Source organism: Momordica charantia, assembly GCF_013281855.1.
Source record: "Momordica charantia cultivar OHB3-1 chromosome 11 unlocalized genomic scaffold, Mcharantia_2.0 BLBB01000011.1, whole genome shotgun sequence".
Taxonomy (NCBI): Eukaryota; Viridiplantae; Streptophyta; class Magnoliopsida; order Cucurbitales; family Cucurbitaceae; genus Momordica; species Momordica charantia.
Window position 1 is genome coordinate 1,221,106 of NW_028275159.1, and position 25,317 is coordinate 1,246,422.

At 34.1% G+C, this 25,317-nt stretch overlaps 4 protein-coding genes across 9 annotated transcripts; 1 reads left to right on the forward strand and 3 right to left on the reverse strand.

Annotated features, from left to right (window-relative positions):
* Positions 1-2,712: 2,712 nt before the first annotated feature.
* LOC111012247 (DNA-3-methyladenine glycosylase) lies at positions 2,713-6,306 on the reverse strand. The gene is made up of 2 exons (XM_088119643.1): positions 4,843-6,306; positions 2,713-3,086 (listed from the first exon to the last, which is right to left on the reverse strand). Exons 1-2 carry the CDS (start codon positions 5,949-5,951, stop codon positions 3,065-3,067), a joined length of 1,131 nt encoding a protein of 376 aa, XP_087975769.1. The 5' UTR covers positions 5,952-6,306; the 3' UTR covers positions 2,713-3,064.
* Positions 6,307-6,421: 115 nt separating this feature from the next.
* Positions 6,422-10,875, forward strand: LOC111005397 (sugar transporter ERD6-like 6). Its single transcript, XM_022276880.2, has 18 exons — positions 6,422-6,955; positions 7,171-7,233; positions 7,323-7,412; positions 7,503-7,562; positions 7,650-7,715; positions 7,797-7,862; positions 8,171-8,246; positions 8,454-8,518; positions 8,606-8,698; positions 8,823-8,903; positions 8,989-9,073; positions 9,621-9,667; positions 9,758-9,820; positions 9,895-9,954; positions 10,073-10,138; positions 10,217-10,276; positions 10,517-10,631; positions 10,736-10,875. Exons 1-18 carry the CDS (start codon positions 6,764-6,766, stop codon positions 10,846-10,848), a joined length of 1,461 nt encoding a protein of 486 aa, XP_022132572.1. The 5' UTR covers positions 6,422-6,763; the 3' UTR covers positions 10,849-10,875.
* On the reverse strand, positions 10,271-15,810 carry LOC111005415 (Maf-like protein). Of its 6 annotated transcripts, none has more exons than XR_015788815.1 (11): positions 15,673-15,810; positions 14,976-15,047; positions 14,818-14,892; positions 14,219-14,302; positions 13,833-13,913; positions 13,091-13,160; positions 12,921-13,012; positions 12,488-12,529; positions 12,299-12,379; positions 11,438-11,638; positions 10,271-10,884 (listed from the first exon to the last, which is right to left on the reverse strand). XR_015788815.1 is itself a non-coding variant. In XM_022276899.2 (10 exons), the coding sequence occupies exons 1-10, from the start codon at positions 15,697-15,699 to the stop codon at positions 11,567-11,569; spliced, it is 696 nt and encodes a 231-aa protein (XP_022132591.1). In that variant the 5' UTR covers positions 15,700-15,810; the 3' UTR covers positions 10,271-11,566. The 6 variants fall into 6 exon arrangements, 3 of the variants coding, with proteins under 3 accessions (XP_022132591.1, XP_022132611.1, XP_022132602.1); XR_002600738.2 differs by having other exon boundaries at positions 10,271-10,946; XR_015788814.1 differs by having other exon boundaries at positions 10,271-10,598; positions 10,709-11,638.
* An 813-nt stretch (positions 15,811-16,623) lies between these two features.
* Positions 16,624-17,396, reverse strand: LOC111009358 (protein RADIALIS-like 3). Its single transcript, XM_022282421.2, has 2 exons — positions 17,049-17,396; positions 16,624-16,890 (listed from the first exon to the last, which is right to left on the reverse strand). Exons 1-2 carry the CDS (start codon positions 17,384-17,386, stop codon positions 16,866-16,868), a joined length of 363 nt encoding a protein of 120 aa, XP_022138113.1. The 5' UTR covers positions 17,387-17,396; the 3' UTR covers positions 16,624-16,865.
* Between the last annotated feature and the right edge of the window lie 7,921 nt (positions 17,397-25,317).

Consider the following 25,317-nt stretch of genomic DNA (forward strand, 5'->3'; position numbering starts at 1 on the left):
GCAATCTAGAATCATTTTTAAGGTAAAATTTTCTTGAAATTAGTCCCTTTTCTCTTAGGTGGTGTGTTGATATCAAATAGATGGTATTTTTTTAAGGATAAATTGCACAAACCATCTTTAATACTTGTTACAATTACACCCTCAAACTTTCAATTTTTAAAAATTAAACCCTTAAACTTTTGAAAAAATTGTACAGGTATGATGATTGTTACAATTACACCCTCAAATTTTCAATTGTAAAATTTAAACCTTCAGACATTTATAAAAGTAAAAAATTGCACCATGAACTTCAAATTTAAAAAAAATATATAATAATTGAACTCTTAGAATTTTAAAAATGAAAAAATTAAATTTATTCTCTATCTCTTCTCTCTCTACTTTCTCTCTCAAGAAAACTTGTCTCTTCATCACCGCCATCACGAGACCTTATCCCCATTTCTTATTCCATAATTCTGTTTACATTTTTTCAGATAACTTAAATTTCAATCTCAATTTTCCGACGGTTTCGGAAGCAAACATTTGTAACTAGATCTCAAAGTTATTTCAGTGTTTCTTACCAGAACCATCAAGTTAAATAAAATCTATCAATATTCATGAAGTTTCATCTCAAAATCAATGAAAAATGAGAAGAGTAGCTCATATCTATTATAAACTTTTTCAGAATAACTTTTATTTTCTGTTAGTTTTTGTGAGATCTTACTAGAGCCGGAATTCATTCTAATTACACTAAATTAATTAAACATTCGTCAAGGTGGCACTGACTAATACAGATTGAATATTAATATTAATTATTTTTAATCTCTCTGGAAACTGCGAAAGGTTTATTTGTTAAATTACAGTTACAATTAAAACCTTGCTTATATCTACAGCTTTTCCTCTCTATCTCTCTCTCCATCATCGTTAACATTAACCATGGCGGATCTGTACGGCTCCATCACTGTTATCAGCGCCGCCGTTGGGGAGCCTCGTCCTTCCGGCTCTTCTGCAGATTATTCCGGTATTTGGATCGGAACTGTTGGCGTCGGCGGCCTCCGATGCTGCTTTAATGGCGGAGATTCAGAGAGCATTTTCTTCCATCCTGAACTTGTACCAAAAGTTGGTACAAATTTGATTGAATGAACACCGCAATTATTACTTACAAAGTGTTAAAACTTACTAAATAATATTTTATTTATTTGTTTCAATGAGACGTTAAACAAATAAAATAAGCATAAACTTCAGAAACTAAAATATTATTTCATAATCAATTCAATGCATGAATTTAAAACAAGAGAATAATATGGATCGCAAAACTTATAACTTTTGTAAGTATAAACTTCAGTAACTATATATGGATATCAAAACTTATAACTTTTATAGTCAAGGGCTAACTTGCACAAATGGTTATAAAGTAATTAATCAATTAATAGTTCTTTTTTTTTTTAATAAAGGAATCAATTAATAGTTCATTAGTCATATGGTGGAGCAAATTAATATTTTTTTTAAGAGTGTATCAGTCGAAAATCAGTTCAAAATTAAGTAAATATAAAACCAATAGTTATATCAACCAATCAACTTTAATTTTGAAAATGAATAATATTTAGATAATACGTGATTTTCTATTTACTACCATTAAAAATTAAAAGATCTTTATTTTTGAAAAAAATATATATACTTTTTTCTCTCTATTCCTTTAGGGATTCAAAGATACCTATTAACCGTATTAATCGATGAGCAACTAAATACTATTCTTTAAACGTTGGTGTTAGTTGGAGGTCAAATTTGACCCATTACATCGAAAAGGATAATTTGATGCTAACATAATACATGGGACAGAATGGCCCATCACTCAGAGAACTGCAAGAAAATTAGGCCTGCCAAAAAAGACCAAAAGCAATGAAAAAGAAGAAGTAGTTGGCCTACATCTCGTCACACTTTCAAATGTTCAAACTTATTTGATTCGAAGTGACAACTCAACTTACCCAGCTGCAGCGTTTCTCCCGCTAAAAATCATGGAATTCAATCTTCATGGTCCCTAAAAATCAAGTTCTCAGAGGTAAAAGTCTTCAACACTACGCCTCATATCATAAACATCAGAGCTATATTTTCAATGAAGGAAAGGTAAACGAGACTACTGAACCATAGTAGTGAACAAATAAATCTAAAAAATCGACCAAACCAAAATCGGTTGGTCGGAGTGGCGGTGCCATTCCGACCAAATAAAAAAATTTCTCCTCCTGTCACGTGAATCACATGAATATGTGAAATATCTCCCCCTCTCCCTCCCTCTTTTTCCTATTCCTCTATCTCTCCTTTCTTTCTCTATTTCCCCTCTCTTCTCCATCTCTCTCACCTCAATCCTTGTTGTGTTTCATAGAATCTCTTCCTCTGCCGTTCGTTAAAAACCGACCAACCGAGTACAAATCTTAAAACATTTTTAGTTTCTAACCGATAAAAACTGAATAGTCTGTTTTTGGTGCTGATTTTGGCGCTAATCAACTGATGTTCACCCCTACTGAGCAATGCACCTTTTCTCCAACCGATGTTCACCCCTACTGAGCAATGCACCTTTTCTCCAACCATGTTGACCAGATGGGGCAAGTAAGATAAGATTACAAGTCTGAATAGTGAATGTTACAGCTCGTCATTGATTATCTGCATTCATGATTATTTCCTATATACAAACTATGACCGATGCAGCAGAACATTTTAAATGGTGAAAATGGTAAGAGATAGATCATAAAGTCATTACAGATCATTCTTTCGTTGAATAAGCGCAAATGAACACAGTTTTCTCAAAGTCTAACTAGTGCTAAATCACATTGAAAGCAGACATTCAAGAACATTCTATCAATATCCCCACGACATGATACATGTTGACGCCTTTAAAAGTGATGTCAACCAACCTAGAAAAGAAAACTAGCACATGTCATTTCATTATTTAGTAGGGAAGTCTAGAATATCCAACCTCGAGGGACCAAATATTCATTGCTGAGCCTTCTAATCCCAGATAATTGGCATATTTTTCATTCAGTGAGTAAATTGATTGGGATAGTTGCAAAGATGGTACTCTTTTCAATCCGAGTCACTGCCCCCATGCACAGGCCCTATATGTCATATGGCACAGAAACAACAATCTTCACATAAGCATCACAAATAAAGGAATTAAACGATGATACACCAATTAACCACCGTCAAACTCGTCAAACTCCAAATTAAAGTTAGAGAACAATACGTTTGACAAAATGTGGAAAGACAGAAAAATCTCCTCATGTTCCCAAAAAATTCAAAATATAGAAAAAGAGGCGAGAGGGGAGTCATTCAGGCACCACCAGCCAAAACAAAACAGATACCCGAGTTAAGTCTTGGGGCAGCAACAAAAGATTTTTGTCAATTGTTCTATAATTTTGTTCTTTCTCTTTACTCGTGAAGAGGGGTCTATCTTAAACTCCTGTCACACTGTTTTCAATTAAAAAGATGTTAACAAGCAGGATTTGTGTTAATGACCATAAACCTTAACAATACAAATCTTGTTTTCTAAATCCAACAGACCGAAACTGCGGGCTTCTCCGAACGCTAACTACAGATCTATCTAGTGGTGCACTGTGCCATCATAAAGATTTGAAAATAAAATAGAAAAATGACAGCTCTAGGGATAACAAACAAAACCAAGAAAGGAAAAAGTCCAAAATTGTGTCGTCAATGTATCAAGTTCAGACTACAAACTTCCAAAACTCAAAAGAAAATAAAGAAAAAGAAACAAAAATAAAGAAAAAGAAACAAGAATGAACAGCAGAAAGGAAAGAGAAAAACAGCATGCATTCACTCAAGTGAAAACACCAAAGGAGAGAAGAATAAGAAGAAGAAGAGGAGGAGGAGGATATGATTATATGGATAAGAATAACCGATTCCACATTCCTTAACCACTCAAGAGTCAAAAAGAATAAATGATCCAACAGTGGAATCCAAAATATCCTCAACTTTGCACACGGTATATCTTTCTAATATGCCGAAGATCTACATTTCACTACAAGTGAGAAGTAGACCACAGGCATGTCAATTATGGGAGAGATGATGAGAATGTAAAGAATGTAAACAGAAAAGTTTATTAAACATTTAACAAATGCAGAAGTACGTTCCTATAATATCAAATTTAGCTCGTGGTTTTGTTTCAATAGCAATTGTCTATGCTACGTTCCCCTATCATAAGAAGCCTGCAGCAACTGAAGACGAAAATAACATAGCCAATAAGCACGGATAGTAATTATTTTCACCAAGCATTTGGACAATAAAGGGAACAAACAAGTATTTAACACAGCCAATAGCTTGTGGTTTTGTGTATTTCATTATATTAATGAAATGTTCTGTTTCTTCACTAAAAAAAGATTGCAACAAATACAAAATATCTGAGAAAACAAAGCAGATAAACCACAAACATTATAAAATTACAAGAATACAGACGAAAAGATCCATAAATAAAGAAATATAACTACCCAGAGAAAAGGTGGGAAATAAACTAAGCTTACTTTTATATATCACAATTAGCATTACAGATTAAAATCGTTAATTTAAATATGCAGAGCCATCATTCGTTAGAACCTAGATGCAACCAAAAAAAAAAAAAAAATCACCCCGAACACAATGTATAAGTAATGAACGACGATATGCTGCATTTCCTAACAATCGCAATGGATGCAAGAAACACAATTTGGACTGCAAATAACGGAAGCTCAAACCAAGAAAGAAAAACTATATTAATTTTTTTATGCATCAAAATAGGAAAAGCGATATTTCAACTTGAGCAACATGCAATTCGTGGCAAAAAATCAACAAGCAAAAATTATATAGACGTGAGGGTTTTACCCAAGATTGAGAATGCTATTAATAGGGTCAAGAAGCTGCGGCTGCTGTGAATGCTGGTGCTCCTGCTGGTGCTCTTGTTGCTGCAGTTGTAAACTAGCACCAGCAGCCAGTGCAGCTGCGCTTGAAGAAGCCCCCTTTGCTTCAGCAAGCCTCCACATATACCACGACCCAACCGATCTATATGGCCTCCATTTCTCGCATAACTGATCCATCTGTGATGGCCGAGGCAACTCTTCAAGATTGTAAAGAAGCTGAACCCCTTTGCGAACATTAAGATCGTTGATAGGAAGCACATCTGGTCTGTGCAGCGAGAAAATCATGAACATATGAACAGACCAAGACCCAATTCCATTGACCATTGTCAGCATCGTGAAAAGCGATTTATCATCCATATTTACAATTGCCGGGTCTGAAAGAATCCCATTTTGGTACTTCCTTGCAAGGTCGTGAAGGTAACTAGACTTACGACCCGAAATTCCAATTTGCCTTAGCTGTTGAGGGTTCAAGGAAAGAACAGTTTCAGGAAGAACACCGGCCTCGCCACCACAAAGGGCGATGAAACGGGTGTAGATAGAAGTTCCAGCTTTGTAAGCCAGCTGCTGATATAGGATACTTCTAGTTAGGGCAAGGAATGGGGTCTGAAAACTGTCGAAGATGGGACGTTGATGGAGGTCGATCAAAGGTGCAAGGAGCGGATCGGCATTCCGGAGATGCCGAAGCGCGATTTCCACCTCGCCTTCACAAGAAAGTGATCGGGCTGGCAGTATTGGGGCAGACGCGAAGGCGGCGCGTTGCTGAGCCGTCTTGTTCTTGTTCGATTTACCGGAGCTGATTGGTTTCGGCCCATCGGTCATGGGGGCAATCTGGGAGGAATTTGCATCCGATTCATCGGGCGAGAGCTTTCGGATCTTCCGCGGACGCAAGGGCATTTTGGATGGCGGAGAAGACGTTTGCGTTGGCGCATTCATCACCTCGCTCAACGCAACAGTGGCTTGGGCGATAGAAGTTGTGGAATTCGAGGAGTCATGAATCGTGTTCTGAGCCTGCGATTGCGGTTGAGATTGGCTTTGGGTCTGAGTCTGAACCTGCACTTGTGTTTGCTCTCCCATATGTAAGAGATTCAATCTGCGTTTTCCCCCTTCACTCAGAATATTCCGTGGAAACGAAACACGGTAAACAGCCAATAGTCGGACGGAAAAACAACGGCGGCGGCGGAGAATCAGAAAAAGGGGAAAACTCGATGCCCCAGGTAGAAGAGGAAGAAATTCAAAATTATTGGTGAAATTGAGCAGCTTAGGGATTTTGAATTAGGTTACAGAAAAGACAAATGGATTGGCAATGGTGTAGCGAATCAGAAGAAGGAAATCCCGCTGCTCTTCTTCTTATTCTTATTCTTCTTCTTCTCTTCTCTCCTCTTCTGTGTTCCTCACTTCTCTAACCCAACTGGCTTTCGGTTTCCTCTCCAGAGTCCAGACTGGGAAATCAACTTTTCCGCTGCTTCACGCTCCTTTGTCGGCGTTTGCCGTACGTACACGTACTCATATTTTTCCCACCGTGGGCTCGGCCCGTTACAATCACAGGCTTGCTCGGATTTCTTGGGCCGGCCCAATGAGGCAGCCCGTTACAATCACAGCCCAATAACGCAAGCAAGGCCTCATTGGGCCCACCATGGGTAAGAGTATATAAATTCAGGTGACAACGGCAGAGTGACCTCTCTCCCGCCCTCTCTTTTTTGCTGTTGCAACGACAAATTTCGTGCGTTTCTTTTCTTTGGCAATCAATCGAAACAGATTGGCGTGCGTTTTCTCTCTTTGGCAATCAGGTGAACAGATTGGCATTTGATTACGAAACCTATTTGTTCTTATTTCTGATCGGAAACGGAGGTGAATAATCATTTTTGATTTGAAACGGAGCGGAGGAGATGAGTTTCAGGGACGAGAATGAGGAAGGGAGGGATCTCAGGAAGCCCTTTCTGCACACAGGAAGTTGGTACCGTATGGGATCCAGGCAATCCAGTATGCTTGGCTCATCGCATGCCATTCGTGATAGCTCTGTTTCAGTTCTTGCCTGCGTCTTGATCGTCGCTCTCGGTCCAATCCAGTTTGGTTTTACCGTAATCATCATTTCTCGATCTTCCTTATGTTTATTCTTTAATGTTGTAGAAATTTTCCAGAGGAGAAAGTTCGAGTTGAGAATCGATTGAGTTCATCTGGTTATATTGGTGATTGGTGATTGGTGTTTGATTTGATCTGTTGGCGAGCCTGCGTTTCTGATCTCACAGCTACTTGTGGTTTAAATTTTAATATGATTTCACATTACTTGGTGCAGTGTGGCTATTCATCTCCCACTCAGTCTGCTATAATGAAGGATCTTCGGCTCACAGTTCCGGAGGTGTGAATTTCGTAATGACTTCTCTTATCTTATCCATTCTCATTCGAACAACGTCACATTGGTCTTTTGATATCTGATTTTTGGTTCAGTACTCTTTATTCGGTTCTTTGTCCAATGTCGGTGCTATGGTTGGGGCTATATCCAGTGGTCAGATTGCTGAATACATTGGGCGAAAAGGAGTATGATTCCTTCATGAATCATTTTCCATTTAGTTAACTATTATCACGTTGTATTGGTTTCCATGATTAATTTGACTTGGTTTGTTGCAGTCTTTGATGATTGCTGCAATTCCTAATATTATAGGGTGGCTGGCTATATCATTTGCCAAAGTAAGTTGGATCATTATCCTAATAAATAGATCAAAGTAATGGAAATGGAATCAATTTCACTCTTTTTGCTAATCCAACGCTTTGTAGGATTCTTCTTTCCTTTACATGGGGAGGTTGTTGGAAGGTTTTGGTGTGGGAATAATCTCATATACGGTTAGTACATCGAGCATTCATTGCGTTAAAACTTTCTTTTTTACAGAATTTTGATAGTACAACGTTTGTTGATAATTGTAGGTTCCCGTTTATATTGCTGAGATTGCTCCTCAAAACTTAAGAGGAGGCCTCGGCTCTGTTAACCAGGTTGGTTAGAACTATTGTCTTCCTTTGTTTTCACGTCACTGTCATTCTGTGATAGTTTATTCGAGTGAATTTGGAATGCTCGTTGAAAAAAGTGTTTTTAAGTGAAGCATTTATAGAATAAAAGTAATTAAATATTTCATCTAAAAGTACTTTTAAATGCTCTTTTATTTGTTTTTAAAATTTTAAGAAGTAGTTATTAATTGGTTAAAAACATTCTTTGAAATTTTAACCAAACGTTACCAATTTTTATAAGAAAATATTTCTAGTCCTCCATACTAGAAGTTAAGACTGTCATGTCTTTTTGTTAGCTCTCTGTCACCATTGGAATAATGCTGGCTTATCTTCTCGGACTTTTTGTACCGTGGCGACTGCTTGCAGTTCTGGGTAATTCTCTTGAGGTTTTCCTTTTCTTAATTTTGAGAATCTGGTATGATTCGTTTGATTTACTGATTATGAAATGCTTTCTAAAAATTCATGGCTTAGAAGACTATTTTGTAAACAGTTATGATCAAAATTTCTTGCAAGAATCCTTTTTTTTTTATTTCTAAAGTGAAATGCATTCTAATCGTTGCCTTTTTTTTCTTCTTGCAGGAATTTTACCTTGTACCGTCTTGATACCTGGATTGTTTTTTATCCCAGAATCTCCCCGGTGGCTGGTGAGCTTCTCAAGTAGATTTTCTTTTTGATAACTTTATGATGCATACTTACATTTTGTTTATGAGTTTTTCTCAAACTAAGTCCAGGCGAAAATGGGTATGACGGAAGAATTTGAAACATCCTTGCAAGTTCTTCGGGGATTTGATGCTGATATCACTACCGAAGTGAATGAAATCAAGGTAAACTGGGCATTAAATAAATTACTTTGCACTTAGCTACTAAATATTGTCCTCAAATCTGGTCCAAAAACATTAATGGTTTCGCCAATTCTCTCATGTCTCTTCGATGATGCATATGGTGCAGAGGTCTGTAGCATCCACAAGCAAAAGAACGACGATTCGGTTTTCAGAACTCAAGAGGAGAAGATACTGGCTTCCTTTGATGGTATTAACTACTATTGACTGAAAATTTTCTTTTAGTTTTCAAACTTGACAGTATAATTGATCTTTACAATCATCCAAATTTTCAGATTGGCATTGGGTTACTAATGCTCCAGCAGCTTTCTGGAATTAATGCAGTTTTGTTCTATTCGAGTACCATATTTGCAGCTGCCGGTAAGGAATAAAGTTCAATTTAATCCTCTGTAGTGCAGAAGATAGGGATCTCAATTTTTCTCTACGACAGTCCTAGTGGTAAACCTCCAACTTAACCAGGGACAGGAATGGAGATTTTTATTTTTTAATCTAACTGCCGAAACGGGGAGCAGGACGGGGATGGAAAACATATTCCTCTCCCGCCTCTTCCATCTCCAAAAATAAATTTTAATCATATTTTAATGTACAATATTTAAGTGTTTATCGATGCGCACCTATTTTTCTACTAACCACCAATAAATATTTGATAGCTTTTTAGTCTAGCATACAAAATATTTGTTTTGTTGTATTTCTCTAGTTAAAAATTTAATTAATAATTGCCCATAAAAGAGGATAAGACCTTATTTTCCAACCCTACACTGTTATATGAATTTCACCAAAAGGTTTGTTCTACATTTTGCTTTTATTCAATAGGTTTCAGCACAAGTCAAGCTATAAGTTGCCCAAATTTAATTACCTGATTTTTAATTTCAGGTGTTAAATTTAATTACCTGATTTTTAATTTCAGGTGTTAAATCAAGTAACGTTGCTACATTTGGGCTCGGTGCAGTCCAGGTTAAATCTTAAGAATTGCCTTGTACAGATTATTACAATCCGTGCATTATTGTCAGTTTGGTATGACATGGAATTTCATGTCTTTTTTAGGTTATTGCCACTGCGGTGACGACATGGTTGGTTGACAAATCAGGCCGTCGAATTCTCCTTATCGTACGTTTTTCTTCTCATTTATTAGCATTTCTCAGTCTGCAAAACATATGGAATTTTAACAAAATTTGTTTCAGGTGTCCACAGCTGGAATGACATTTAGCCTTTTAATTGTTTCCGTCGTATTCATTTTGAAGGTAAAATCTCTTGAGGGGTTGCAATTTATATTTGAACAACGTTTTAATTTTTAATTTAATCTATAATTTAAGTGCAAATAACTTCTTCTCTAACACTTGTTCCCTACTTAATAAATAGGATCTTACCCCAGACACCTCCACTTTATACACTGTACTGAGTATGTCATCAGTTGCTGGTGTTGTGGTATGTTTACCTTTAACTTGCCTTCTTTTTAAGTATTTTCCTTATTGAAATGCTAACCCACCTATTTCTTTTCTTTAGGCACTGGTGGTTTTTTTCTCTCTGGGTCTTGGGGCTATTCCATGGGTCATAATGTCTGAGGTATCTTCACTTCCATACTTGAAATTGTTAGTAACTGACATAAAAATCTATGTAGGCTTGAAGTGAATACAAGAATTTCCATATACTGTTATGGCCTTTTTCGACCTCGTATCTGCCTCTGACAGTTACCTATATTTGGCGAGAAGATTGATGTTTATCTCCATCTCGACATGACATTCTGAATTGCATAGTTGGTTGGAATTATGATTCTTGTCGTCTAAGGGGAAAAAACTGTTGCAGATTCTTCCCATCAATATAAAGGGTCTTGCGGGAAGCATGGCAACGCTTGCTAACTGGTTCATTGCTTGGTTGGTCACCATGACTGCAAACTTGCTCTTAGAATGGAGCAGTGGAGGTTTGCCCCTCCCCTTTCTATCTCTCTAAATAAATTTCAAATGGTTTTGACAACAAAGGAACAGCAATAAATCTAACCTCAACCTCACACTGCTACCGTTGCAGGGACGTTCGCCATCTACATGCTTGTGAGTGCTTTCACCATGGCATTTGTTATACTTTGGGTCCCTGAGACGAAAGGAAGAACGCTGGAAGAAATTCAGTTCTCCTTCAGATAAGAAGGTTGTTGATTTTGTTCGTCTTTGGTACCTCGCCTGTTGGAAAGAAGCTTATTTATGCAGTTCTCCCTTTGCAACTCATCCAACACAACACTGCACTGCAAAATAGTAAATATGCATATTTCCCCCTCAATATATAAGATAGCTAGTGCCTTGAAGCCAGCAATTCCCGTGTTGCATCTTTTGTAATATTGGCACAGATTATGCAAAATTCTTGAAGAAATGGTTACCTAATTATTTGATTGATTTGTCAAATACATAATTCGTTTATGTTTTAATCACTAGCATACTATTTGAACAACAAATTGGCTTTTACGGGTTGAAATATGAACATACCCAGAGGTTTTCATGAGTTGCAAAGACCTTTATAAAGCATTAAAAGTAAACTAAAACAAGGTTTTTCAATTATCGACGGTTAATGGAACTCTAAAATTAAATAATACTTTTTACTGTTTAATCTCCTAGTATATAGAGTGACAACCATATTGTCTCAACTGTGAGACCAAGTTCAAAATAGAATCTGCAAACAAGTTCTTAAGTTTTAAACTTAAAGATAATAATATTAGCACAAATAATAGCTGATTGTTACCCTAGTTCATAAGAAGCCAGAATAATTGATTGCCATGTTAATGGCAGGCCGTCTGTTCCCTGGTGGACAGGAAAGAGATTTTGATCAGAAAATAAGTCAAAAGTGAAATATGATGTGTTATATAATCCCCTAAATAGCTTCCTTCAAAAGTTTCTCAGTCAGAGCCTTGGGAAGTCCCATCACACTATCCGTCGTCCCCACCTGCAGGGATCCAAAGTTCGTAAGTCATCTACCAGAAATCGAGAACGACAAGCATATTAGTGGATGCCCCAACTGATTTGTTGGCCAAATGTAAACTATATCTTGTTATCAGAAAAGAGTCTTAATGTTCAGGATATATAGACAGAAGAAACTCGTGTGACTGTAAAACATTAACAAAAAAATAAATAAATAATAAAATTAACAAGCATAGCCAATGTGGCTCGTAGTAAAGCATGCTTGGATGCACGCAGAAAAGAAAAGAAAAATGGGGGAAAAACACTAAATGAACCCATATTACTGATTTTTGGTTATAGTAAGCAATGTGCAGCATTTTTAAGACACCCATTTAACTATCGTATAAATCATCGCCGGTATCTTCACGATATATACACATGTAGGTGTGTCATATGAAACCGTATTCTATTACCATGTACATACAGGACATGTACACATCATGGTATTCAAACCACTAGCAGGATGTATAGGAATATTTTACGCAAGGTTCAGATGGAACACAACCTATGATGCTAGTAAATGAGTCAAGAAGCAGTGGAGCCATATCACTAGCTGGATGCTTCTCCCAAAATGATAGATTCTATGTATGAATGAAAGCTTGAGGCCATTGTCATGTGTCAATAAAAGGGGAGTAAGGAAGCTAACCACTTCTTTAACATAGGGTATGATCAAAGGATGCTCGATTATTAGCCCTCCGGCAACATTGAGCACAATCCCCTCCTCGACCTGAAATGTATAGAAGAAAAAAGGGAAAATCAGATGACAGAACGTATAATATTTTGTTTTCCTAATGAAAACACGACCAACAACCAATCATAAAGTGAAAAACTCTACCAGCTTGTCGATGACTTCATCGGGTATTTCATGGAAATAGATCTGCAAGGTAAGAGCGCACATTAATATCAGATATACCATAATTAAACAAAGAGATGTGTGATGTGAAACAAAACCAAAATCATCTAGAAGTCATCTTTCTGTTGCTAGGAATCAGAAAATCAATATCGGACAGAAGCAGCAAAAGAAGCTCCTTCCCTCAATATAAAATAACAGTATCTAGCTTATATTCTGCCGGTTCCTTGTTGAACTAGTTAATAGGTCTACGAAACTAGGATATCATTTATTGGTTTAGTCAATTGGAAGGTACCAGTCTCAACCACGTGAATGTCTTTTCCCTAATACTATAGAGGGAAAAGATTGAGAGAGGCATGAACAACTAAACGAGAAATAAAAAGATCACCGATAGAAAAATAAAAATAGAGATATATACCTCTACTTGATCCCATTCCCCTTTCCTAAATCCTGTTTTAAGGTTTGTAACAAGTACGGATCCAAGAGTGGCAGCATGGCCTCCTGAATAATCTGCAATATAATTTTTTAGCGAACAAAACTTAAGAAATGGAAAAAAAATGGGAGTGCATTACTATTATATAAACAAACCTTTCATAAATTGCCGTGCTTCCTCTTTGCTGTCTGGTTTTTCTCTGATGACACCTTCATATATCACCACCTCCACATCAATTAACAATAGAAGTAAGAAAGCATCTAAAAATACAACAGAACAATAAAGTGTCCTTATGGCATACACGAAAGGACCATTTATGTTTTGAGGATATGACACACAACGGGTCGAAGAATACACAATATAACAAAACAAAACTGCCATAGCATCTATCTCAAGGTAAATGGGTACAATGAGTACAACAGGTGCAACATGTGGCGGCAGGTATTTCACATGGGATTGTCAGGATAGTTACTCTGGTTATTAGTGAAGGGGACAGAGACCAAGGAAAAACCATCAAGGATTTGCCATTATCGGCTGCATGATTCAAGTAAAGAAATAGATGTCAAATATGAAAATGATTCTAATCAAGTTTTTGTTATCATCTTTTATTTAAAAATATATATATGTAGTATTAGTCAGCTGCAAATAATTTAAAATATTAGAAATGTCTAAGATTCTAAAGTCAGTTTGGAAAACTAGGACGATTCAACATGCCAGTTTAGAAAGCATCGCTGCTTAATCAAATTGACAACCTTTCTACCAGGCTTTCAAATCTTTTATTATCTTACTGAGTCAGGTAGAGCTTACAATCATTTTCATGTGATTCAATTTGAAAAATTAAGAAATCACTTAAAACATATCAAAATGAACGGATGTCAAAGAACTTGATAGATATACTTGATCAGAAGTAATCAAAAGTGTTGGCTGTGCGTCCTTGATATAATCATCAATGGAGAGTCTTCCTAAGATAGCTTCTGCCTGACAATAAATATCCATCAGCTAAGAAATAAGCCAGAGTGACCTACTACCACAACCAAATCCATTACTGAATTTGTGGATGACAGTGGAAGAAGAGGCTTTGACAATGAAACAGTTACATCTTAAAAAATGCAACAAAAAGTTGCACATTGAGAGAATTAATTCCAACGAAACACATCCTATCTTAAAATGAGTCGTTGTGGTTGTATCCTCAATTCATAAATGGCCTCAAGTGATACAAGCCATTATGCACCCTATTGTTCAACAGTGAGAACATCGTCTAACACTAACATGGGAAAACATACTGTGTCAGCAGCAATCAAAATTGTTGGTTCTGCTTCCTTTTCATGTGTATGAATTTTATGTAAATTTGATATGATGGCATCAGCCTGAGATGAAATTCATACCTAATTAATACAAGATGCTGGAGCAAAAAAAAATCACAAGCCAGTTTATGCTATATAGAGATTTTAAAAGGAAGTCAGAAAACAAAAACAGATGCAAAAGAGAAATTGTGAGTCCATTATTCCTGGCTCGTTGGGCTTTGAAATCCATGACCCTAGATTGAAAGGGTTAGTCAAATCTTTCGTTTTTTTACACTATTTGCTTCATCGTTGTAGAATAACATCCCTATTATGCAGTCATTGTATGATGTATCAACTGTAAGACAGTTTTAGAAGGTCACAAATATTATGTGGCAAATAGAAGTTTCTAAAATCTAATTTCTCTCTAATTTTGTCATGTTAGCATGGAAGTAATGACAAAATTAAATCCAAAATCTTCTATTGGCAACAGTGCTCATTTCTATCACTAGCAATTTACATAAAACGGTACCAACAACATGTGGAGTAATATTTCAGTCACAGAATGCGTTGCAGCACAAGTGTATCATAAGATACCTAACCTTTGCTTCTGCAAGAGCCACAACCAACTCTTCAGGCTTTTCTTTGCGTATGGCTTTCTCATCAATATCTGCAGTCTTCATTTTGAGAGAGACAATAGGTAAACATTGTGAGAAGGGAGAGTTGCCAGATCATTTAAGTACATCGAGGTAGAGAATACCATAATGGTGAATTCATAACCCATCTCAGATAATATTTTCCTACGCGCCACTGAAGATGATCCCAAAATTATCTGCCAAAAAGCACACGTTTAAACTCACGAAGCCGCAAACAAGAACTTCCTTCAGTCCGGATTATGCAATTCCAACAATATGTTGTCTTCAATTATTGTAATCGGTATTCAGATAAATACTAAACAGACGACCTTCTGCATTCTTTAGTCAGAAATCGAGAAATACTCAATGAGATAGGCGATTTAAAATCTAGGCAAAGACAACGCAAAGTTAAGATGCACTAAACTGGAAGACCATCGCAAGCTTCAGTAATGTCTCACTGCCTTTCACAGTGGAAGTCATTGCAAATTCAAAAAACAAAACAAGATGAATCAACTCTGCGTGGAGCACTAGAAAGCAATCAATATCTACTGGCAACAAACAGCATTACTTTTGAAAGGTAAATATCAGTTAAATAGGTTCCCGCGAACGAAATGTCGATTGCACGAAAGCAGACTCAAAGTATCCTGTCATTTACACAGCAAAAGAAAAAAACAAACAAACCGCTTGAAGTAGAGTTCCTGGACCTTAACGCATCATTCAGACTTCAGAGGATAGTTACGTCCAGAGATTTCGGTTTCATTACAGTCGGAAAAGGGCAGGAAATTCAACCGTGTTAGCGGGAAAGAGTTAAACAAGTCATACCTTAAACGGAGACGAATTAGCTTCCATAACTCCCTGCTTCGCCGATCAGTAGAAAGTTGAAGCTCGTAACTGATGATGGGCACGACGACTCTGAGCCGATGAACCAGCGTCTCTAGCTGATAACCTTCTTTCGGCGGGACGAAATTAGCTAGAACAATTTTATGTGGGCTTTTCTTAAACGGGCTGCAGTCAAAATGGGCCTTCTCATTTCCGGCCCACATTATATTGGAGACTTGGCTGAGTTGATCGTAAGTTTTGTTCGATTGGTTCCAGGCTCTAGCTAATTAAAATGTATTTTTTATTTTATTATAATATTTGATTTTGCAATTAAAAGCTTTGTTTAAAATTAAAAATTTTCTTTTCTTTTTTCAATTCATCTCAAACTCACTTTTACTAGAATTAATACAAATATTACTTACACAGTTTTTAAGGGATGTGTTATATGAAAATTTTTAATTAAACATTTTTATAATAATTACTTTTTAGAGTTAATAGAGACTAAACACAATTAGTTAAAATATTATTAATACCATAGTTAGACATTTGAGTTTCCACGTCACATATATTTGAACTAAAAAAAATTGTTACTCAAATCATAGTAGGACGGGATGATTACATTTATCCACATGTCATTTAAAATTTTGAATAGCTCGACTTAATAAAAATTTGTCAAACTATCATTTTACCATAATCAAAATAATTCAATTTAGATTTAGATTTTATTTTCAAACTGTACAATAACATCTTCTATGTTATTCAAATGTATGAATGAGTTTAATTCGATGATTATTTTAATTTTTTTTGTAAGTCGGACCATTATAGAGGTAAGCAAATTTTTAAAGAAGACAATGGATACATCTATCCATAAAACCATGCTTAAATTAGCCATTTGGAACTTAAAAAAAAAAAGGGAAAACTATTTATAGAATGCATTCTATAGTAAATATTGAGTAGAGTAAAATTAAAAACTTTTATTAGTACAAGTATTTATTCGATATCAAACAAACAACTCATGATAAAAGAGAAGAAAAGAACTAGAGATTACAATAGAGATAATAAAGATGGCTGAAGAAAACCAGCTACATTTGGCCTTCATATATTTAATTGAACTTTGGTGGTCGAACATTGCAATTTTTAGTTGAAAAAGTTTTATGAGAGATGGAACTCTCATCCCCACACACATTCATGCTTCTTCAGTGCAGCCGTAGACTCCTCATACTGCATCAATTCAAACAACCACAAATGCTTAAATTAATTTAAATTTTAAAACTAGTTTACTTTTAAATACTTTTGAAATCTTGGCTAAAATTAGAAACAAACAAAATGCTATTTCTTTTTTTAAGAAAAAAGAAAACGGCGTTTGGTTGTTTTGTTACCGTTTTTCTTCGTCGATAAAGCAGAATCCTCTGGGTCCGTGGGCGGATTTTCTGTAATTGGGGAACGGAACTTGGCCGGTCTCGATCTTGTTGACGTCATCGACGAGCCGTTCGTAGTGGCGCTTCACTTCCTCCGCCGTCTTTCCGCCGACCGCTCTGGCGAGGTTATGCCACCGGTCCGGCGTGTCCTTGTCGTAGACCGCTAAAGCATTCTCGAAAACTTTGTTCTGCTTCGCCGTCCAGTTCGACCCGCCGGAACCCATCGCAGTTTCAATTTCTGTCAACTCCTTCGGATCAGCACTCGTTTTTTCCCTTCTTGTCACACAATTGGCTCCCATTTCTGATGTATTTATACTAGTGAAAGAGAGAGAATATGGCCTCTGGCCAAGTGGGTTCAACGTTTTTTGCCTTTTAGCTGTTGCTTTCCATGGAAAAAAACAGTGAAAAATCGAAATTTTATTTAAAAAAGAAAACTCATATTGAGGTGATTTTCATGGGACAAAACTTCTAGAAATGAATCTTAAACTTGAAGGGGAAAAAAAAAAGAAAAAACAGCAACTCCACTCCTCCACGCCTGCAAACTTTAACCGAGAAAGTGAGTTTCAATTTCAAAATCCCATTTTTAAACAGCCCTTTTGGCCACTCTCGTTTCCCTTATTTGCAGACAAAATTCAACCATCGGTTTCAATTACTTTACAAGACTGCCTTTTGGCCTTTTATGGGTTGCTCCCAGCAAGCAAAATGATTTAATATACTCTTTTGTCTAACTTCCAATTTTTTTTTTTCATTTCTTTATCCAACTATGGTAATGTTGAGAGATCCCTTGAATGAAAAGCATGTTATTATTGTTATAATTTATGGGTTACCCCTGCAAATTGGTCACTAGTGGGGGCCAGAATTTTAAACTTTCACAGAACATTATGGAGTGGAAAGTTGGAGTTGTCCAATATCCGAGCAGTCAAAATGGGTTTGAAAAATTTGGGGTTTCGTGTCTGCTTTCTTTACCAAACAGTTTAATTAGTAGTACTACAAATTTATTATTTATCTTATCTGTAAACTTAATCGGCTCGCCTCCGTACCAGGTTTGTACAATCAGATCTGAGTCACCGTAGTTCACTACATTTAAGTTTTGTCTATTTAATCTATTATTTTTAAACAAAAGAAAAAAAAAACATCATTTTAAAGTCTTTAAATTCTTTTAATTTAATCTCTAATAGATATATGTTGTTAGATTAATTTTAGGGCTAAGAGAAATTGGATTTTATTATGTGGAGCGAACCACCCCCAATCATGTATAATAAAACAATACATCATTTAAATGATGTGAGATTGTGAATAGAAATACTACTGTAATACTGTAAAATTTCCCAATGAATATAACCTACACTTTGTACGTTTCAATTGTTTAACTACATCACACATAAGCGTTAAATAAAAGGTAACGATGTTTATAGAGTTTAATAACTAAAGAGAAATTTTTTATAACCAAGTGTACATATATCAATGAATAAGATACTCATTATCCTCCAAAATCGATCTAAATACTTCCAAAATTAAACCTGCATGATTTACTAGAGGGGTTGCTTTTATGTGGTTGAGTGGGCATAATGTGTCAATTCGAGATGAGAATAGCAAAAGAAAATAAAGAGTCAACCTTATGCCATTTGCGTCATAGAAAAAGAAAAACATAGGGAACATATGCCATTGTGGATGGATATTATTAATTAGGAAGATAATGTTATCGTGATCTTCGATTGTCGCATGCAATTTGCTATTCTTTTTTTGTGAGTTTTTCAAGTGGGTATATGCGTGAATACACCCTTTTCAGGACTATTTTCTGTTTCTTCTGCGGGAAAAAAGAAAAACCAATCTTATACCTTTTGTTGATTAAATTAAACCACCCCCAAAATATTTAAGCCATTAAATTAGTGCGGGTTTAATTTTCATTATTCCATTCCTCCTCAACATGTCTTATCTTTCCAGAAAAGGTGAAAGTTAATTTCTTTTTATGTCAACTTGAGGAATTTTTAAATCTATTATAAATATTTAGCCGGTGATATCAACAGTGTCTTTTTTTCTTTTTTTCTCGTCGTCATTAGAAATTTGACAATTTTTTTTAACCTTTTTGAAAAACATAAAAATATATTCTTTTATACACTTCTCTTATCATAAAAATTAAAAGGATTAACTATTAAATATGTATCTTACAATATATTTCTCACAACTATTTCAATTCGAGATAAAGGTAAATCAATAATTTTGTCTCATTTTTTTAAATCGGGAAAAGAACCAATTTTAACCCCTGCATTTTGCAAGATGTATCAATTTTCACCTTAAACCTCTGTATCATTATATTTAGTCATTGACTTAAACCAGAGTTGACATTTATACTTTCTATTTAAATTCTGCTGACATATTAATTTAAAAAACAAAAAAGAGCATAAAAAATTTTCCTAAAATTCACTATTTCATTTCAATGAAAGTAGTTTGGTACCAAATAAATATTGGTCGATACAAAAACTAGACAGTCAAATAAAACTCCCACAACTCGTAAATTTCAACAAAAATAGACTATCTTAGTGTTTTATTTCTCTAAAATTCCATCAATTTTGCATTAACTTCTTATATATTTTATAATTTTTTGAACGTGCATAATTTTTTTTCCCTTTTAACAATTATTAAAACAAAGGTATATTAATTTATATGGTAAAAATGGCTACATTTATCCAAATTAAAGTAAATACTACAATATCTATTAAGCCTAAAATTCAATTAACTAGAAATGAAAATTTTAAGTTAAGAGCGTCACATGGGTTAACCATCCTGGATTGATTCGTTTTTTTAGAGAGGTCAAAGTAAGTCAAAAATATTAAAAAAGTATAATGAGTTCAAAACCCATCACAGTGGCTTTCTAAAAATTTATTTATTTATTTTTAAATAAAAGATGTGAAAATTCAAACGTAATGAAGGTTGACAGGTAATTTCTTAAAGTTGGATTTGGATCGTTAGAAAATTGAACTCGCGGAACTGAATCGCATTTACTTGAGTTGAACAAAATTTCACGTTGGGAATCCTTATCGCGTACGTCTAATCCAATCCCAATCCAATCTTGCAACGAGAATATATATACATCTGTGGCCAGGCCATCGCCTTTTTCCGGTCATTTTCAAACGCTGCAAATTGGGGCCGCTCCTCTGTGCCCGATTCCGATGCCGAATAATCGCTCACTCTTTGGCCGACAGATTCAATTTTCCGGTGCTTCATTATGAAGCGCTTCTTCCACAAACTAAAGTAAGGTTCAGATTCAGATTATATTACTCGCATTTCAGCTTTGTTTCGACGCCGTTCTCGTCGCCGGCCGCGTCCTTGTCGTCGGATCCACCAATGGCGCCGCCGTGCGGAATTTGACTGCGATTTTGACTCCACAGCCTCGGGACTGAAAAATTCGAATCCTTATCGTTTATCGCAAATCAAACGTGTTTCTCACTGAACTCTCGAACTTTGACCAACTTCAGGTTTCTTCAAATACTTTTAGTACTGAAATTGAAATCGTTATTTTGTATGTTAAAAAAATCAATAAAATCGTGGCTACTAATATATGGAGGTTTTTGTTTGGTTAAAAAACGTTTCTATTCTTAACAATTTCTTCCCCAATTTTATTTAGTAACAATTGAGTAACAATTTAATTCAAATTAAATTAGGTAAAAATTTTCACAGGTGAATCAAATCCAAGCAAATTTAAAACAACATTCAAAGAAAAGACAAAAAGTCTACGGAAAATTGAAAATGTTGAAGTTAGCTCTTTAGAAATAGAAAGATAAGATGAGGAGGGTGCCCGTAGATTTCTATTTATAATTGGTCTTTTTTTTTTCATCAAAATCCATCAAATTTCATATAAGAGAATCAACAACTTTAGTATATAACAATTTAATTTATTTTTATAATTTATAATAATCTTAGTTAAAAGATTTATGATTAAAAGATTTTGAATTAAAATATATTTCTACGAATAAAGACGTGTCACCCCTTATTTATGTGGAAGCTATAAATGTTTTAATCATAATATCGATGGAGGGTTCAAAATATTCCGGCTCCACCAAGATCTGCCCGTGGACCGGGGCATATAGGGCAGGGATGAAGGATTTTTGCTCCATTTACATTCATTCCCGGTCCAAAATCCAAACATTCTCTCTCCTCCACGAATCTTCTCTTTTTATTTTTTCATTTATAACAATTTGTTGCCTAATTTAACTCTTTGAGAAGTACTGTTATAGTTTCCACGTCATATTCAGTTTCTTTTTTCTTTTAATTTTACAATTTATAATAATAAGTTTTTTCATAAGTTTAGCCGTGTGCTGATAGTGTTTTTATTTTCTAGGTTAAATTATAAGTTTAGTTCTAAACTTTTAAAACTTTAACTACAAGAAGTTTTTAAATTTTAAAAGTGTAATAGGTCAAAAAAAAAAATTATTCCAATTTCAATTTTGGATTAAAATACTATTTTGTTCTCTGTATTTTTATGATTGGTTCATTATAGTCATGTAATTTGAAAATGTTTATTTTAGTCTATATATTTTAATTTTGGTTCATTTTAGTCATTGTACTTTGAAAATGTTCATTTTGTTAGGTGTACTTTTTAAAAAGGGATAATTTTTATTTCTCTTCGGAAGATTTTAACACAAATTTCCACGTAACGGAAACTATTTAGTATAAAATAATGTTTACATTATAAGAAATATATTAATCATAATGTAGTGTTGAAATTGTGATTACAAAATGAGATTTAAAATAAAATGAAAAGACCAAAATTGGCATTTTTTAAAAACATTGACCAAAATGAATATTTTCAAAATACAGAGAGTAAAATGAACATAGAAAGTACAGAGACCAAAACGTACATTTTAAAAGTATAAGGACTAAAGTGAATAAAAGCTAAAAATATAGGGACCAAACTAGTATTTTTACCTTTAAACTTTTATGATTAGAATAATACTTTTACAAAGGAAAAAAAATAACAATGATACTTTTAAACGTTCGAAATAGATGAGCATATGCATTCAATTGGATTTCGACGTTAGCTTTTGCAAATATTTAATAACATCCACAGGATTATGAATGAACCTCTCAACTGTTTCCCTAAGCATTTATTCCATACCCATTTTTATCAGCGAGAATATCACTCCTTCGACGATAATTGGGCTGGGCTTCAATTGACATTAGGCCCAACTCAAACTACATCGCTCTACTATTTTACATATATATGTTATATATTTTTAGTTTATAATATAATTGTTATTACACCAATCCCCACTTAATTGATTAAGACACTTATATTTGATAAAAAAATGTAGGTTTTAATTTTCATCTCTATTTAAGATATAAAAAGTCATAGATTCGAATTACCATCTCTACATATTGTATTATAAATATATTTTTTTATTATAAAAATTAATTCATGAGTGAGTAATAATTAAATTAAAAATTACATCAACTACTTAATTGATGGATATACTAATTTATTAAGCGTTATTAATTATGATCATACATATATTTCATTTGAAAGTATGACCTATATATATAATTTATTATCATTTTTTTAGTATAACATGTAGGAGTAGGAGTGGAGATCGAGCTCACAATATAATTTATTATTAGTATTAAGATATTGCGAAACAATATTTAATTAGCATCACAAACTCTAATATACTGTACATATTCAAATTTCTCTTCACAATCACGTAACTATATTATATATTATATAATAAGATATCGATGATATGTAGTTCGGTTAGGAAATTTCTAATCATATATATTTTTCTTTTTTAATAAATCATTTCACAATTATTATTGAATTGGGAACGTGGCGCGAGGCATCTTTGGACAAATTGAAAAAAAAAAAAAGTTGACGTTGGCTTCCACATCAAACAAAGACATAATGCTGACTCCCGAAAAGGCCAAGTGACGAAGTTGCATTGCAGCTACCTGTCGAGGATAAAAATGTAAATTAAGCGGCTTTTCAATGCAATAATTTGAAGTCCATGTCGATGTCATGAGGATAAAAATAAAATTAGGCATTCATTGCCCACATGCGTTTACACTCTGCATGGAAAGACCAAGTCAGATTATGCCCTTTTTTTCTACTTTTTTTTTTAATTCCACAGCCGTGAACCTCTTTAAAATTCTATCGAAAATTGTCATGAAAATTTTGTTGTTACAATCAGACGGCTAAAAATATGGTACTAATTTTGTTCAGTACAACATATTAGGATGGAGGATCGAACTCACAAACTTATATACCAATTATTACTGACCTATATTTGTTTTGACAATTATGGTACTAATTTTATTTACTCTTGTAATGAACTTTTTTTAATATTGAAGAATTTTACATAATTTCTAACATAGTGCTGATGTGGCAGTAAATAAAAAAAATAGAATTTAATATTTACATACCCTCGTAGCACTCAATATTTTTTCCAAACAAACGACTGTTGGAAGGTAGCAACCAACATGTGGCTAGAGGGGCCACGTAGGACACAATGCGTGATTAGGACAAGTAGAAGGGAATGCGTTACACGTTGGATGGTCGATCCATTTGACTCTATGTTGCTAGTGGTGGGGTATTTGACCACACCTGAGCCAATCAAGTCATTTCAATTTTTATTTTACAAAAATAAATAAATTCATTTCGATTTTTAATTTTCAACCCCCCAGAAGATGTGTATTTATTAGATTTCTAAAAGAAAACTATACTTTTAAATAATTTCAACGAAATTTTATTCACATTTTAAGGAATTCTTATATTTATTAGGTTAAATATATATGTTAGCCCTCAGTATTGGAATATTCAAACGTTTGAATATAATTTCTAATATTTCAACGTTTTTAAATTTAATCTCTCATCATTTATAATACCTAGTGAATCGACATAAATTTAGAGAATAAAAGAAATCATATAACAGAGAAAGAATTTTAATTTCTCCACCAAATTTTGGTAGAAATTTTGATTTGTTGTTCACCTTGTAACTTTTTTTCTCCTCTAAATTTTCATCGTTAAGTATTATATAGGTAAGTTTGCTATATATTAATTTTAACACTCATCGAGATATTAAATTAAAAAAATGTTAAAACAACTAAATTGAAAATATTTAAATAATAGAGAATAAAATAAAAAATAGCAAAATACTAATGGACTTTTTTTTTTCTTTTTTAGTACAACCTAATGGACTTAAATTATACCATGTTGGAATTTGAAAGAAAATGATAAATCCTATTGTTTCAAATATTTATGTTAATTTTATGTTTTACTTTTAATACTAGTTTAGCTCATTTATTTTTAGTTTTGGTCAATTTTGGTCCCTATACTTTTAAAGTGTTCATTTTGGTCCGTGTACTTTCAATTTTAATTCATTTTAATCAACGTACATTCAAAGCGCTCATTTAGTCTCTGTACTTTTAAAAGTGATCGTTTTGGTCCCTTAATTTTATATATTATAATTTCAACATGAAACTACAGTCAATATATTTAATCATTGATTCATATTAAAGAGTTTCCGTTATGTGTAGAGTTTGTATTAAAATTTTGAAACTAAATATCAAAACAATCACTTTTCAAAAGTTCAAGAACCAAAATGAATATTTTAAAAATACGTAATCAAAATGAATTAAAGCCAAAAGTACATATATCAAAATGAACATTTGAAAGTAAATTAACCAAAATGAATTGAAACTATAATTGAAAGTAAAGAACTCAAATAGCATTTTAACCTAATTTAAAGGTTTAATTTAATCATTTGGTACTCATCATTAGTGATTATGATAGACTCAAGATTTACCTAATTCACATCACCCATTCGTAATAATTCATTTGGCGATTCTAAACATAATTTAAGTAGTTAAGATTAAAATGTTAAGAGAATTGCTTAAAGAAACCACTTGGGAGAAAAAAGAGGCAACCACCGAAGAAAATTCAATGATTAGTGTCTAATCTGCAGAACAGCATAACGGGCCAGCACACAAATAAAATAAAAACGGAAGTTGCGTAATTCGTTTGGAGGACCCGCGTAGAAAATTGCCACGTCATGTTCAGTCCTTCTCCCGGTCGCTTTCTGCCCACCCACTTTCGTCCTTTAGTTTAATGTTGTCCATAGATGACTCTTCAAACTGTTGCAGTACATGCTTTATAAAATAATACATTATTCTTAGAAACAAAACCAACTATTTGTGTGTTTTTTTTACAACATTTTTTAAAACAAACTTTTGTAATTAA